The 17,577-nt window shown below is 38.6% G+C and overlaps 1 protein-coding gene across 1 annotated transcript in view; it reads right to left on the bottom strand.

Moving 5' to 3' along the window:
• The window catches only part of LOC103594888, a 17,389-nt gene extending 1,261 nt beyond the window's left edge, over nucleotides 1–16,128 (bottom strand). The window contains 6 exon segments of the mRNA XM_008578175.1: nucleotides 26–197; nucleotides 690–767; nucleotides 10,940–11,062; nucleotides 12,009–12,081; nucleotides 15,711–15,950; nucleotides 15,952–16,128. Coding sequence (XP_008576397.1) covers nucleotides 26–197; nucleotides 690–767; nucleotides 10,940–11,062; nucleotides 12,009–12,081; nucleotides 15,711–15,950; nucleotides 15,952–16,128 — 863 coding nt within the window.
• Between the last annotated feature and the right edge of the window lie 1,449 nt (nucleotides 16,129–17,577).

Raw genomic sequence — 17,577 nt, 5'->3', positions numbered from 1 at the left:
CGGACCGCGGCCGCTCGCGCGGGGCCGTTGAAGCGGGAGGAGGCCCGAGCGCGTCCGCGTCCCCTGTCCCTTTGTGGCCGGCGCTGCTGTGGGTCGGGGCGCGGGCGCGCTCGGCTCGGGGTCCGAGTCGTGGTCTTGGGGCCGCTGGACACGCTGCGTCTCTTGTTGGCGCCTGCGGCGAGCAGCGAGTTTCCGTCCTAGTTTGACATTGAGTTAAAACCGTTTTTCTTTAGAAGACGGAAGTTTGTTTTATTGACAAAAATATAGCTAAATATGGCTTCTAGGTTCGGCCGTGTGGTACTTGGAGCCGCGGTGCCAGCCTGACCCTCGCCGGGCCGGCGCGACGGGGGAGGGGAGGACATGCCGGCGGCCGGGGGTGGGGGCTTCCCAGCCGCTGCCCCCAAAGAGGACCCGGCCCTGAATTAGCAAATGTCTGTGGTTGGGAAGTAGTGGTCTTTAGGTAATGTGGCAGACCTTCCTGGAAGAATGAATGAATGAAATGTCATTTACTCACCCATAATCAATAACGTGCCCATTTAAAGATGTACCAGGAATTGAGATGATTTGCATTGTCATTGTCTCTCTTACCTGGTCAACCTTGCTAAGCGAGTGTCCTCCCCACCGTCCCCCCCTCCACATTTATGACCTTGGCCTCATTCTTCATTCTCAAAGCCATTGAGCTAACCAACCCGTCAACCGAATTCTCTTGGCATTTTTTGGCAAGTGTGGGCAATAGGCAAAGTAGTCTTTGCGATTGTGAACAGTTTCTGGAGGGCAGAGAATGTCACGTTAACCATATCATATATTTAATACATTGCTTTGTAATAATTCCTGTCAAGAATCCTGAGGTAGGAGGTCTTGTCTTCATTTCACAGATGAGGAAATTGAGGCCCTAAGAAGTTGAAACTTTCCAAGTCACAGTCTAAGTGGCAGAGTTGGGATACAAACCTAGACCTTAGTCCAGTGCTCTTTACATCAGATCTATGTCGAGACCTGGAGTGGCCAGTGTGGTCTCCACTAACCACATGTGGCTGTTCAAATTAAAATTAAATTTAAAAAAAATACAGCTCCTCAGTCACACTAGCCGCATTTCAAGTATTCAATAGACAAATGTGGTGAGTGGCTACATTGAACAACAGGGCTGGTCTAGACCATAGTCATTTATTTATTCGGTAAATAAGTATTTATTGAGTGCCGTCTGTCCATGAGCACAATTTTAAGTCCTGGATATATTGTGGTGAATAAGGGAGACAAAATTTCCTTGCCTTTATGGATCTTACATTTTTACATAATAGTTTGAGGATGTTTCCATGGTACTTCAGAGCCTTGCTATTCCAAGTGTAATTCGTGGACCAGCAATATCCCTATCCCCTGGGAGTCTGGAAGAAATGCAGAATCGCAGGCCTCACCCCACATCAGTTGAATCAGTATGTGCTTTAAACAGAATTTCAGGTTACTTGTGTGCACTTTGAAATCTGAGAAGCTTTTGTTCAGAACGCTAGAGTTAACTGGGTTTAATAAGTGTTCTAATGGTTTGTTTGGTACCTCTTTTATGCTGCAAAACTCTTGGGAGCACTCACCATTTATGAACACTTGTTAAATGCCTGGTTTCTTCAATAGAGTTTAAGCTTTATGAGAGCAGAGATTGTGCCTCCCTTTTAAGCCATGTATCCCTAAAGCAGTAGGCACTCAATAAATGCTCGTTGAATAAATGAATGAGCGCACTAGGATAGTTAAAACTTGATGTTAATCCCAAGCAGTCACACATGAGGTAATTCTCCTGGCATAGGTGGGAACATGGGACCAGAGTCAAAATGAAGGTAGATCTATTTGTAGCTTTTCAGCTGGAAGCTTTAGCTACCCTGGCCAGAGTTTTACTCCTGGTTGATTAGCATACCCTATCTCTCTTTTTAATAATGAAAATAATATTAATATATTTTAATCTTAATCATATATTAGCTAGTGCCTCTTATATAGTTTTTTTTCAAGTTAACTAAATTCCAGACCTTATCTGTATTTCACCAGTTTTTCCATTAATACCCTTTTTCTGTTTTAAGATCCAATCCAAGTCACCACATTGTATTTGGGTATCATATCTCTTTAGTCTTCGGTCTGTGATACTCAGTCTTTCCTGATTTTCCATAACTTTGGTAGCCTTGCTGAATACTGTCCTGGCTTTCCTTGATGGACGGCTTTCCGTATGCCAGATAGGATCATCCAGTTCTGGAAAAAGGCTAAGGTCACAACAGGGATAACCCTATTTCTGCTTTTACTTATTTGCTTTTGGAGTACATACATCTATCGTGGTTACATAACAATATACAACTTTATTCCTTTTTTTCAGTTACAGATTTCTTTGATACAGTTCCTAATTAGTTGAGATTCAGAAGTGTTATAACCCACAACAGGGATAACCCTATTTCTGCTTTTACTTATTTGCTTTTGTAGTACATACATCTATCGTGGTTACATAACAATATACAACTTTAGTACTTTGTTTTCAGTTACAGATTTCTTTGATACAGTTCCTAATTAGTTGAGATTCAGAAGTGTTATAACATTGCCTTCATGAATCACTGTTTTAAAATATACTGAGTTTTATTTTTATGATGGGTTAGTTGTTGGCTGAGGTGGAGGAAGAAGGAAAGAGGAGAGATCAGATAAAAAAAAAAAAAAAGCAGTAGGTCAAAGAGGGACCAAAGCAAAGGGAGTGACAGATAATAGAGAAGACGACTGGGGCACCTGCACAGACAAAAACTAGGAGTGAATACTTATTGTTTGTTCATTTGTACAATTAATGTTATTGAGTGATTAATGTGTTCTGGACCCAGTGTTAGAGACTTAAGATAACTGAGGGATGGACAGCATTAAACAGATAAACATGCAGAGAAGTACATAATCATATTAAGAAGTACATAATATATAATAATTATGATGATTAAAATATATTAATATTATTTCATTATTAAAATGAGAGATAGGGTATGCTAATCAACCAGGAGTAAAACTCTGGCCAGGGTAGCTAAAGCTTGCACCTGAAAAGCTACAAATAGATCTACCTTCATTCTGACTCTGGTCCCATGCTCTCACCTGATGCCAGGAGAATTACCTCATGTGTGACTTCTTGGGATTAACAAGTTTTAACTATCCTAGCGCGCTCATTCATTTACTCAACAAGCATTTATTGAGTGCCTACTGCTTTAGGAATACATGGCTTGAAAGCTCCATAATTACTCTCATATTGCTTATTCTGTCTTTCCGTTATTTCCACAACACACATACCTCTTTCTCCGTAGACACTGTGCTTCTGGCTCTGTGCCCTTATATATGATCTATCTTCCTTCCCAAGATCTTCCCCTCTCCATCCCAGCTTGTGGAAGTGCTACCTCTAGTTTAGAGATTTGCTTAAATACCATTTCTTTTATGAAGCCTTTCACTATTGACTTATTCCTATGTTTGTCACTCTCCTTGAGTGTGTGGTGTTTTTTGGTATATACTTCACATTTATGTTTGTGTGTCCTCAGTCCAGCACAGAACTGGGATTAATATTAGAGGTTATAGGGAGATCCATACTTAAGTGTTCACATTTAGGTGATGACCCTTAGAACACTGAGTGAAGGTCCAGTTCTTTTTTTAAATTAAACTTTTTGTGAGATAATTGTAGATCCACATGCAGCTTTCAGAAATAAGATCCCATGTGCCCTTTGCCCAGTAGCTCCCAGTGGTAACATCTTACAAAACTGTAGTACAATATCAGACTCATGGTAGTGACATTGGCACAGTCAAGATACAGAACATTTCCATCTCCACAAGGTATCCTCAGGTTGCTGTTTTATCGCCATGCCTGCTTCCCTCCTACTTCTACCCCTCCTTAAGCCCTAACAATCACTAATTTGTTCTCCATTTCTATAATTTTGTCATTTTAAGAATGTTTTATAAATGGAACCATACAGTAAGTACCTTTTGGAATTGGCTTTTTTCACTCAGCCAAATTCTCTGGAGATTGATCCAAGTTGTTGCATGTATCTATAGTTGCTTCCTTTTTATTACTGGCTAGTATTCCATAGTATGGATGTAATTTTATGGTCCTTTACCCGTTGAAAATCTAGCTGTTTCCAGTTTCTGGCTATTACAAATAAGGCTGCTGTAAGCATTCACGTACAGGTGTTTGTGTGAAGTCTTTGTTTCTCTGGGATAAATGCCCAGGAGTACAATTACTGGGTTGTGTGGTGGGTGCGTGTTTAGTTTTTTTAATAACTGCCTAACCGTTTTCTACAGTGGCTGTTACATTTTACCTTCCCACCAGTGATGTATGACTGATCAGTTTTTCTACATCTTCACCACATTTGGTGTTATAACTATTTTTTATTTTAGCTATTCTGATAAGCACGTAGTGATATTTCATTGTGGCTTTAACGTGCATTTCCCTAATGGCTAATGATGTTGAACGTCTTTTCATATATTTACTTGTCATCTATGTATTTTCTTCAGGGAAATGTTTTTTGCTCATTTTCTAATTGGATTGTTTGTCTTTTTTCTTTTGAGTTTTGAGAGTTCTTTATATATTCTAGATTCTAGTGCTTTGTTAGATATGTGTTTTGTTTGTAGCATGTCTTTTTATTCCCTTAACAAGGTCTTTTGCAGAGCATAACATTTTAATTTTGTTGTAGTCCAATTTCCGAATTTATTTTTTTATGGATCATGCTTTCGGTGTCAAGTCTAGGATCTGTTGGTCTAGCCATAGATCCTAAAGATTTTTTCCTATGTTTTTTTCTTCCCTAGAGATTTTATAGTTTTACATGATCCATTTTGAGATAATTGTATTTAAGATGTGAGATTTAGGTCAAGGTTTATTATTATTATTTTTTGCCTGTGGCTGTTCGGTTGCTTCAGAATCATTTGTTGAAAAGGTTCTTTTTCTTCTCTTGAATTGCTTTAGTATCTTTGTTCAAAACGTGTTGGGCATATTTGTATGAGACTATTTTTTGATTCTCTAATTCTGTTCCATTGATCTGTGTGTCTGTCCCTCTGCCAATACCACAGTCTTGGCTACTTACATGATAAACCTTGAAATGGGGTAGACTGATTCCTCCCACTTTGTCTTTTTCAGAGTCGTTTTAGCTATTCTGTTCCTTTGCCTTTCTATATAAATTGTAGAATGATCTTGTCATATCTACAAAAAAGTCTTGCTGGGATTTTGGTAGAAATTGCAATAGACGTGTATTTGGGAAAAATTGACATCTTTACTATCTGTGTTGCATTTTCCAATCTATAAACAGGGTATGTCCTTACATTTATTTAGATCTTTGATTTCTTTCATCTGCATTGTGTAGTTTTATAATGTTAACTGTAGTGTTTTCATAGATGCTTGTCTTAGATAAATGTCTTTATCAAGTTGAGGAAGTTCCCTTCTGTTCCTGTCTTCCTGAGAGTTTTTATCATGAGTGGACGTTGAAGTTTGTCAAGTGTTTTTTTGTGTGTCAATTGATATGATTTTGTGATTTTTCTTCTTTAGCCTGTTGATAATTGTAGATGGGTTATATTGATTGATTTTTGGATATTGATCCAGTTTTGTATCCCTGGAATAAACCTCACTTAGTCATGGTGTATACTTTTTTATATATTGCTGAATTCTATTTAAAACTATCTATCTAAACTAATATTTTGTTTAGGATTTTTGCATTTACATTCATGAGGACATTTAGCACTATAAGTTTCCCTCTCAGCACTGTTTTATTTTGTCTTACAAATTTTTATGTGTTGTGTTTTTATTTTCTTTCAATTCAATGTATATTTTTATTTCTCATGAGACTTCTTTCACCCACAGATTATTTTGAAGTGTGTGGTTTAGATTCCAAGTGTTTGGAGATTTTTTTGTTAACTTCTGGTTTCTAGTTTGGTTCCATTGTGGCTGGAGAACACGCTTTACAATTTCCATTCTTTTAAATTTATTCAGGTTTGTTTTATGGCCCAGAATATGTTCTGTCTTGGTATATGTTCTGTGGGTCCTTGAATAAAATGTTTTCTGCTGCTGTTGAGTGTAGTGTTCTTTTTTTTTTTTGTCTTTTTTCCGTGTCCAGCAACGGATCGCAACCCGTATAACTTCGTAAGATACTGAATATATAAAAATGTCAGCAGAAGCTAATGGAGAATGAACAATATCATTGATGTTAAGAGAAATTCTCCACTTACTGAGATTATAAGTCACCTAATAACTATCAATTTAAGAGGGAAATGGATGAATTTGATGCAATTACCTATGCAAAATCGTGGCTGACTCATGGGATCATTTACCTAGTGACAGTTCTATTCAAAAGATTAAAACAACAATTTCCACAAATCAACAAGTATTTAGAAATTATAAGACTGACTTAATAATTTGTATTGCAACATATATCATTTTTTTTTTTTTTTGGTCTTTTTGTCTTTTTCCGTGTCCGGCAACGGATCGCAACCCTCAGTGTTGCCCCCGTACCGGACCGGGGACCGGCAACGGGATCGCAAGCCTCGGCGTTGCTCCCGTGCCTCGCTCAGCCAGTGAGCGGGAGCCGGTCTGCATGTGGGATCCAAACCCTCGGATGGGAGCGCCGCCGCACTTCCCAAGCGGCGCACTATCCAGTGCGCCACCCGGGCCGGCCCCGAGTGTAGTGTTCTGTGTCAATTAGATCCTGTTGGTTGATAGTGCTGTTGAGTTCTATGTCTTTGCTTATTTTCTTTCTAGGTATTATATCAGCTGTTGAGAGAGGGGTATTGAAGTGTCCATCTATAATTGTGGATTTGTTCCTCTCTGAGTTATATCAGTTTTTGCTTTACATATTTTCTAGCTCTGTGTTTGGTGCATACACATTTATGGTTGCTGTGTCTTGGTGGATTGACCCTTCCATCATTATATAACGTCCTTCTTTGTTTCTAGTAATTTTCTTTGCTCTGAATTATACTTTCTCTGATAACATAGCGATGGCTGCTTTCTTTTGATGGTATGATAAACCTTTTTCCATTCTTTTACTTTCAACCTGCCTATGTTGTTATATTTGAAGTAAGTTTCTTGTAGATAGCATATAGTTGGGTCATGTTTTATAATCCATTCTGTTTTTAGACTATTTACATTTAATGTAATTGTTGATATGTCGGGGCTGCCATTTTATTTTTTATTTCCTGTTTGTTTTCTGTTTTTTCTTTCCCTGACTTCCTGTGGTTTATTTGAACATTTTTTAGAATTCCGTTTTGATTTATCTGTACTGTTCTTGACTCCATTTCTTTGCATAGTTTTTTTTCTTTTTACTGGTTGCTCTAGCTATTATTTGTTCATAACTTATCATTATCAACTGGTATTGTTATTTTACCTATTCAAGTGAAGTACGGAAACCTTACTTCCCTTTACATTCCTTTATGCTCCCCTATTTATAATATAATTGTAAATATTTCCTCTATTTACATTTAGAACCACATCAGACAGTGTTATGGATTTTGCTTCTGTAGTCAAACATAAATTAGAAAACTCAAGGAGAGGGAAAGTCTACTATATCTGCCCAGAGCCTATTGTATTTATCCATAGTTTTGCTTACTGTGTTCATTTTTCTTTAGTCTATTTTTCTATGTTGTTCAGATTGAGTAATTTCTATTGCTCTGTCTTCTAGTTCTTTTCCTTTATCCCTTCCATTTTGCTGTTGAATCCATCCACTAAGCTTTTTATTTTGGTATTTTTCAGCTCTAAAATTTCTATTTTGTTCTTTATATCTTCAGTTTCTTTGTTGAGGCTTTTAATTTGTTTATTTTTAATTTGTTTCAAGCATGCTTGCAAGTGTTTGAAGCATTTCTGTCACAGCTGTTTTAAAATTGTTGCCAGATAATTCTAAAATCTCTGTCATCTTTGTGTTGATGTCTGCTGTCTTTTTTCATTCAGTTTGAGTTCCCCTGGCTCTTGATATGATGAGTGATTTTTTTTAAATTAAAACCTGAACATTTTCATACTATGCTATGAAATTCTGAATCTTATTTAAGCCTTCTGTTTTTGCTGGCTTTGTTTTGATACCATTTCAGCAGGGGAGGAGGGGAGGCATGTGGCGCTACCTAGTTATCCCTGGGAGGACTTAAAAGTATAAGCTCCTCACTTGGCTTCCCTTGACCCAAGAGATAGAATATCTTGTCATTGCCAGGTGAGAGTAGAGGTCCAGGATTACCAGGGGAGAGGGTGTGGAAGGGTGTCTTGTTACCAGCTGATATGGATGAAATCCTGGGCTCCCTAGTTGGCCTTCTCAATACCACCCTTGTGTGAGGGGTTTGGGGCAACTTGTTACAGCCTGATGAGTATGTGAAGTCTAGGCTACCCACCAGACCTTTGTTGACATGGGTAGGGTTGGGGCCACAGTTTTTTCTGTGGTGCTTGTTTAGACTAGAGTAGTTTTTTCTGAAGTTTTCTTTCGTGCGAGGATGTCCCTTTGCTGGTGTTTTGAGAAAGCAGGCTTTCGTTGGAGCTTTTCTTCTTTTTTTTTTTTTTTTTTTTTTTGTGCTCGTTAGTATTTCCAGGTTGCCAGCTTTTTCACCTCAATATCTGGGATATAAGGCAAAAATAAATCCCAGGGAACTCACCATGGTATTCATTGTGTTGTTCTTTTGGGCTTGGGGTCCCTAGCCAGTCATCATCTTATCTCCACACAAAAAAGTCTCTCATGTTTGTTTTACATATAATATTCAGAGTTTTTAGTTGTACTTAGTGGGAGGAATAGGAAAAAGTACATCTACTTTATCTTCCCACAAGTGAATATCCCTGGAGGACCAGGATGTTTCCACTTTTTGCTGGCTGATGTTTTCCTAATACACATAATATGAATTGTAAGAAAAATGAAATTAAAACTACAACATATAACTTCTGTTTTAAAAATTATTAGATTCAATAATTGCAAAATTACTTTGTCAAGTTTCTATCAGATTTTCTAAATGTTTACTCTCAACCTCTCTACTTACCTTCTCATGGACTAGGTGCCAGTTTGCTGCCTAGGGACTATACTTTGACTAGCACTGCCTAGAGAGTTACTACTTGATTCTTTTTAAAATTATAAATTAGTGATTAGCTGTTCAGTTTAACTTTTCTTCTGCTGTTTTCATTGTTTTCTTGTAGGGACATCCTCAGTTTGAGACCATTTTTAGATCTTAAAGAGAAGGGATGTTTAGGACTGTTTTTAGGGCAAATAAAGAAGCAGTAATGAGAGTTGAGTGCATCTCTGGTTTCAGGTGATTCATTTTTAATTTTCAGAATTCTTATAAAGTCTTATAAATTATAGAATAAATTTTTGTAAGAATCCTTTAAAGTCATTATAATTTATGACTTATGTTAGAGAACGTATGATTGGTTATGGTTCTGTAAAGATGTTTAAGTATTGGCTTTTGGTATGTTATTTTTTGGTTGATAGTATCAGCTATGGGACAAACTTTATGAGACACTATATAAAACTTTTCTATGGAGCCATGAAGTGATTTGAAGTGACAGTTCCTTAGGTTTAGATGTGGTGGGTTTTTGTGTCTTTGGCAGTTATGACTTCTTTCCCATTAAATTTTTTGTTAAAAATATTTTTTTTAATTAAAAAAATTTTTTTAACTTCCTATTTTTATAAAGAAGTAGAATTTTCATTGCATTGGTAGAGCCACATAATACTTATTGGCTTTTTCTTTGGAAATGACACGTAATGTTTTGTAATTTATTGATTACCTTCAGGTTAAAGAGTGGGTGAAGATTTCTGGGAATGTTGAAAGTCTCATTTTTTCATTACTAGGAATTAGCAAGTTATCCATAAACACTTTACTAATCTTTACAAGTCTCTGTGGATGGCAAAGTAGGAAAGCAGCACTGTTATAGTGGTGAAGCCTGACTGTTTGGAAATCGAGGTCCATATTCTGTTCATATTAGGACTACAGGATTAGTTTTAACTACTTTAAGTGTTTCCATGCAAAGGGAAAACTATCTGAAGTAACAGCGTTGTAGGGAGAATAGCCATGAGAACTTAAACTTTTACCTAGATTAGGGATATAGGAAAACTAAAGGAGCTTTGCCACTGGGGATGGAAAATGATAGTAAGATGGTCTCTGATCTGACACTTGGGAGGAGAATAAGAAAATAGAGGGAAGAAGAGTGTGGTTAACTGCAGACTGAGAATTTATGAACAGGGCTGGAAATCCTTTGATGAGCAACGTTTGGGTCATTTCAGGGTATGAGACATATAGACATTCCTGGAGAGAATGGACTTTTGTCTGGAAATGCTTTTGAGTTAGAGGAGGGGAAACAACACTGGCAACTTATCAGCTGGCCCTTACTCTGTGGTGGATCCTTGCCTCAGAAGGGAAAATTTGAGCAGTATTAGGGGAACAGTAAATTGGTTCAGACAGACTGGAATATAGGCTATGGATATTAGAGATGGTGCTGCAAAACACAAATAAAACACAGTGTAGATAGCCCTGGCCACATGCCAAACACTACTGTAAGTGCTTACTTCTATTAATTCATTTGATCTTTATAACAAAATCATATGGCGTGGAGAGGTTAAGTGGTGTAACTGGGATCAGCACCTGTCCCCATGTCTGTGCATTTGACATCATAGTCTGGCTCCAGAGATTATGATCTTGACCAAGAAACTAGACTACCTTGCTAGGATAGTTTGGACAAGATTAAAAGGGGCTTCAAATACCAAGCAGAAGTGTGTGGATCTTATTTGGAAGGCAAGAGGGAGCTGTTGAAGAATTTTGATGAGGGTATTATTGACATGACCAGAATTAAGCTTTAATGTTTGTGTAGGTGAGCAATTGTTATTTCAAAAGACCAGAGATAGGAAGTGAAGCTAATGCACTAGTCCAGGTTACTGTGTATACAAGAACATACAGGTCCATTTTATAGATGAAATTGGATGTTCTTGTCAGTGGGTAAAAGAAAGAGAAGTCAGTCACTCACCCTTTAAGAGGATGCTGCCATTAATAGCAATAGAGAAAATCAGGAGAGTTTGAGGATAGTTAATGAGTATGTCTTGGGACTTGTCCAGTTGCAGGTGCCAGAGGTACTCCACGTAGAACTGTCCTGTAGGCATCATAGTGAAAGGACTGGATTTAGTGTCATCGGTATTGAGATGATGAAAATGGGGAGTGGTGGAGAGGGCTAGGAATAAAATCTGGGGGATACTTACTATTAGGGCCCTAGAAAAGGTAAGTGTATTTTACATCGTCATTGAGCAAATATTCATTGAGTATCTGCTGCATGCCAGGTACCGCAAATACAAAATGAGTAAAATAGACCTGGTTCCTGTCTTTGTTGATCATACAGTCTGATGAAGCAGACAGAAATAGAGACAATCAAGTAAATAATGGAGAAATGATATTTTAGCTGAGACCCAAAAGTCAAAAGGATTTCATAATACAAAGTGTGTGTGTTGGGCAGGGGAGGATTCCCTGCAAAAAAAAAAAAGAGAGAGAGAGAGAGAACGGTATATGTAGAGTCCATGTAGCACAAGAGCACTTGTTCTGTTTAAAGAACTGGAAGATCAGTATTGCTGAGGAGCCATTGGTGCAAAGGAAAGGGGGTGAAATGAAGGGAGAAAATTTGGCATAGGACAGCTGATGCAGGACCTTATCTTCAGTGCTATTGAAAGGTTTGAGTAGGAGAGAGCTCTGCTTCAGATTTTAAGCAGATCACCCCTGCTGGAATATGAAAATGGATTTGGACGAGAGGGTAGGATGGGTAAAAGGGAGGCATGGAGACTCTTGCAGGAGGCCTGGACTAAAATGGTGGTGGTGGATATGTCTGAAGCTGAGGATTAGACTCTGGTGTTTCAGCAAGCTGTTCTGGTCCTACCCTTAGTACCTCTTTTTTTCTTTATTATGTTCCTACTGTTAGTTTATCCATCTCTGTCCCTTATAGACTGAATTCCTTAGGAAAGGGTAGGGAGTTTCTCTTACGGGTCTCTCAAGCACTAGTGCCTACCACATGAGATGTGATCATTAAATGTTGAATAAGTCAATGTACTTACCTTCAGAGGTATAAGAGGGTGGCCACGTTTTAGACTGAGTCTTTTTCCTCTTATTCTTTCCTTGAAAGAAACTCTTTAAGACATGGGAGGCTGGTGGCAGTGTTACAGGGGAGAAGGAGTGTGCCGAACACTTGGGACCCGTGACGAGGAAGCACAGAAGGAGCTTGTATGGCATTCAGTGGTATTTTCATATGCCTGACCATTGGGAGGCCTATGTGATTTCCTCACCAGGAGAATTAGAAGAGGGCAAAGTCAGGAAAGCGAAGAGAGCAGATCTTATAAAGAAGACAGTCACTGATGTCCAAAGCTCTTGAACAGGTAGGAATGAGAAAAGATTTCTTGCTTTTTCTCTGCTCTTTGTAGTTTCAGAAGAGAGTTTCAACCCACCAACAGAAGATTGAAGGGGGCTAGAAATGCAGAAGTAGATGGTAAATCTACTGCTGAAATCAACTTGTTGGGAAAGGTTCACTGGTGCCTTAAAGATCAGTTTTATTTTAAGAATAAATCTCATTATCCTAGCAGATTTTGACTAATTCACAGTTCAAATGAGCTATTATAATATATTATCTTACTAGCGTGGAAAATATCCCTTGTAAAGTACTCTCACATATAACAAAAAAGTAGTAACATAATATGTGAAAAGATTGTACAGATCCATTTTGCTCAGAGCGAAGAGAGGTAGGGTCTGCCTGGGATTCGCTTTACCCATACCCACAGAGATGCTTGATTGCCAGCCCTGAACTGTTTTGTTTCAGTTTGCTAGTAACTCCCAGACTTGAGGGAAGTGGCAGTGACTAACCCAGGCATGCCATCATCAGGGAGCCTAAAAGTACTTGCAGTACCACGTTCTGAGGGGTCAGAGACTTGAAAAAAGGTCTTCAGATTTCTCTTAAACTTTCAGCAATGGAAGAACATTAGTTTGTTTAGTAAACCTATGGCGACATCCTGCTGCATGTCTACTTGCCACCCTCCAAACAACCAAAAATGATTATGAATTTAGGGATGCTTCTTATCTGCTGTCAACATGTTTCTACGTAAAAATACTATTGGGAGAGTAAGATAATAAGATAATTTGTTTTTGCATTATTAAATAGTGGAAGTTTTTATTTTTTTTTAATAAAAAAAGTAACACATTTACATAGTAAAATATCCCAACTGTACCCAAAGGTATACAGTGAAAAGGAATTGTTCCACATCAGTGATTTTTTTTTTTTCTTGACATTGTAATTGGAAGTCATAGATATTTCTGGGCCAGATGAGAGTTGTCTCAGATTTATTTTGTGAATTAGAATGTTATGAAGGAATATGATAACTAAGCTAGAGGGGAAAGAAATCACCAATTGGGTGTGACTTGCTGGTAGACATTTTTAAAAAGTTAAAATTGGGATGCATTTTGAGAAATGAAAGAAAATAGGGAATGTGTATTTTGGAGAAGGTGCTGCAAAGACCAGGGAAAGTAGGAGTTTTGGGAGAACTTAGGACACTGGGTATTAAATATAGAGATTAAGGTAAATTATGTAGAAGAAAGAAACACAAAGAGGCTCTTACAGACAGCAGGGGGTTTATCTGAGCCCTGAACTTTTAAACTTTTTTTCCCCAGAGACACAAAATGAGAGCTAAAACCAGCTTGATTCAAATTGGGTAAGAGGGTGGAAATAGGTAGGCAGTCAAAGTAGGCTGGGATCTAATGATGTAAACTTGGGTAGTAAGAATAGAATTCCTGGAAGAAATTGTTAAACCTGAACCAAGCCAGCTGTTTCATACTGTTCTCTGACCTCTGAATATTCTCTGCCCTTAAATACTATTGAACTGTAGTAGAGTTTCATTATGAACTTGAACTTTCTATATGCTAAAGTGTATTGAACTTGGGAAAAAGGATTTTCACCAGAGAGAAAAAGAAGAAAAAGTCACCAAGTCCTGGTTCTTTGTGAAAGGTCTCCTCACTTTGTATTCTTGTAGATATCACCAGTGAACCTGAGGTCAAGTGCTTTTTTATCATACACCTCTTTAAAAGGGGCCTCATAAAAACATTTGCCCTAGAATTTCACCAGGCAGAAAGTTTCAGTGAAAAGTAGGTGGTTCCTCTTCTTCCCACGCAACTCATAGCTATCTGATTTTTTTGTGTGTGGGGGGGGTGCGGGCAGTGGCCAATATGGGGGTCTGAACCCTTGACTTTGGGGTTGCAGTACTACGTTCTAACCAACTGACCTAACTGGCCAGCCCCTCCCATGCAACTCTTTTTTTTTCCTTCCCATGCAACTCTTAGCTCACGCTGCAGTTCTCTGCATCTCTGCGGCAGTTTTTTACATTCATATATACGGGTATAAATCTTATCTCATTGCTCATCACATTTGTCTTTGGCTTCTCCCTGACCTTCCTAAGACATCTTTCCAATACTTGTTTTTCTTATTCTCAGCACAGCTCCCAGTTCCATTCTTGACTTCCAGCATAGTACTTTCATGCTATACAGCAGCAACTGATCTTAGTCCACTTCTCAATCGAATTCTTTGGTTGCAGGCAGTAGAATCCAACTCTGCCTAACTTAAGCAAGAAGTAACATAAAAGAATTAGAAACTTACAGAACTGGTGGAATGCTAGAGACCCAAGCTTGGAAACAGGCAGAAACTAAGGCAATTCTGGGGGAGCTGGGAAGCAGAATTAGAGGAATTAATTATCTGATTAGGATGTTACCACTGAGATGATTGAACTCTGTGTATTGAAGTTTCTTGCCCAAGATTTAAGACTCTTGGAAAGTGCGTCTGATTGGCTGAGCCTAGGTCATGCTGGATATATCAGTGGTGAGAGAGGGATTTATTTGCAGGAACCTCCAGAAATCACTTTGTCCTCCATAGCAGAAGGGTAGACACATGTATTTATAGTCTTACCAAGATTATGCAAGGTAGGAGACAGGAAATTCTCCAAAAGGGAATAAGGAAGGAGAAATGAATGGATACTGGGCAGCTAAAAAGAAATATCTCCTCCAGACCCCTTTTCAACATTGAATAATTTCATGACTCTTCACATCATAGTAGTTTACTTGCATAAGACAAATAATAGCTAGAATTTATTTAGTGCTTTACTCAATACAGCTAAAGCTATGTCTGATCTCAGCCATTTACATGCTGCTCCTTTAATCATCACAAAAATCTTATGATGTAGGTAACCACTTGTGATGTAGGTAACACCTGATAGCAGGTGTAAGAGCCAGAACGCCAATTCAGGTAGTCCCATGCTACATTGCCTCTATGCTGTTTAAAAAATTACCATGAATTAGATAATACTTTCAAATGAATTTGGATTTTATTAGTCTTTAAGAGTATCTGTACGGGTTTTTTTAGTGTAAGTCTCACAAAATTTTTTCTTTTTTTTTTTTTTTTTTAAAGATGACCGGTAAGGGGATCTTAACCCTTGGCTTGGTGTTGTCAGCACCACGCTCAGCCAGTGAGCGAACCGGCCATCCCTATATGGGATCCGAACCCGGGGCCTTGGTGTTATCAGCACCGCACTCTCCCGAGTGAGCCACGGGCCGGCCCCTCACAAAAAATTTTAACTTCTATTTTATATTTTCCTGAAGCCCCTCATCCACCATCCAGCGTCTCTTATCCTATGAATGTTTTCCTTTTTCCAGTCTGATAATACATGCCACAGGCAGACACATGATTTTTTTTTTTTTTTTTTTTTAATGACCAAAACAACAACAACAAAAATGTAAAACCAAAGGTTCTGGATGAACCATTTGTTCTTGCCTGTCTTGTACCTCTCTTCAGACTTGACCTTGGCCTCCTGTCGGGCCTTGCATTTAAGAGCAGGGTCTCTGAAGATGTCCTTGTTGGTGATGGTTTCGTCCAAGGGGATATCCACAGAATACTTTGTGGGCACAAGGTGATTGTAGTTATAAACTTTCACAAAAGACCCGATCTTTGACCTCTTGGTGGTTTTTTTTCTTGCCCATGGCAGCTGTTACTTTTCAAGGACAGCGGTCAATTCCAACCACCAGAGCATGGCTGTAGGGGCGGTGTGAGGTGCCATCACTAATGGTCTTCACAATGATGGCTTTGCGTCTGGAGTAGCATCCGGCCAGGACCAGCACCACTTTTCTGGGTTTCACAAGTGTGCCCATTTCGGCAGCAGCTAGCCCAGCCAACAGCAGAAGAGCTCTACATATTTTTAAATGGTAGTGTCACACACACACACGTACATACATACACACACAAACTAATTATATAATTTATTCTGAGTTAGTGAGGCAACTCCTCACCTTGCAAGGCTCCTTGGCTCCTTGGACTGTAGATTAGCAGCCCCTTGTAGTGGTGCATGGTTGTCTCCTAATCACGGCCTCTCTTCCCCACTGTGTGGCAATCAATGGACTCTGAGTTATCTAAGGCAATCATGGTCGTCCCATTCCCCTTGCTAGGGATTGATTCAGAAATAGGCATGTTATCATTTTAGGCTGAGGAAAGTTTGCAGAATCTTCTGGGAAAGATTTTTTCTTTGTCAGAAGCATGGGCAGACTTTAACAGTGCTATTTACGGATAAGTTGTAGATGTAAAATGTCTTAAGGCTAATAGACTATGAAACCATAACAAATATAGTAAAAATCTGAGATGCTTCATTGCTTTTCAAAAACACTCATTCTTAATTCCTAGCTAAGTTGAACCACATATTTTTCCAATATCTTTGGAAAAGATATCCAATCTTTTTGGCTATTAAAAAAATCTAGTATTTAAAATATTCTAAAAACCCATTATTTGGGGGTTCCAAATTAGAGGATATTTGAGATGAAGGTATATTATAGCTCATCTAGGGCAACTTCTTTGTTATTACTGATCAGGAAATTTAGATCTAGTAACATAGGTAGTTAATGGCAAAGCAAAAACTAAGACCCAGGTCCTCTGAGTCCTAATTTATGCAGTTTCTACCTTACCAGGTTGGCGGACTAGCCTATTTGACAGTATCTTGGTGATTTAACTTGTGAACACCCAGCAAAAGGAATCCTGTTACCTCTTTACATTCCAATTCTGCATTTCAATGTCAGTTGGCATGCCTTTAGCTATAAGCAAACAGAATTCCACCCCAAACTGCTTAAACATAGGAAATTTACTGGCTCACATAACTGTAAGTCTAGGGGTAGGGTCAAGTTCAGAGTTGGCTTAACCTAGCAGCTCCAGCTCCATCCCTCTCGATCCTCTCAGCTCTCCCACCTTTTTGAGCTAGTTTCTTCCTTGAATTTGGTAACAAGATTGCTGCAGCAGCTCAGACCCTTGCATACACCCTACACAAAGAAGGTGGCCTCTTCCCATGCTTCTGACAAGGAAAAAGTTTTTCCCAGAAGCTTCTGCAAACTTTCCTCAGTGTTCTTTAACACTGTTCTTTTTAGCATCATAGGAAGGTACAGCACTGTAAAAACAAGTCCTTATATTAGCAGCTGTGGCCAAGCGATTATGAATATTTAGGCATTTATATTTGTACATATCAAGGTAGGGTTATGCCGTACTAAAAAACAATCCCAAAATCCCAGTGGCTTAAAACAACAAAACTTGTTGGCTTTCTTACTCATTGACTGGTAACT

This window comes from Galeopterus variegatus, unplaced genomic scaffold, assembly GCF_000696425.1.
Source record: "Galeopterus variegatus unplaced genomic scaffold, G_variegatus-3.0.2 Scaffold1638, whole genome shotgun sequence".
NCBI lineage: Eukaryota > Metazoa > Chordata > Mammalia > Dermoptera > Cynocephalidae > Galeopterus > Galeopterus variegatus.
This window is presented reverse-complemented; position numbering and strand designations above follow the sequence as displayed.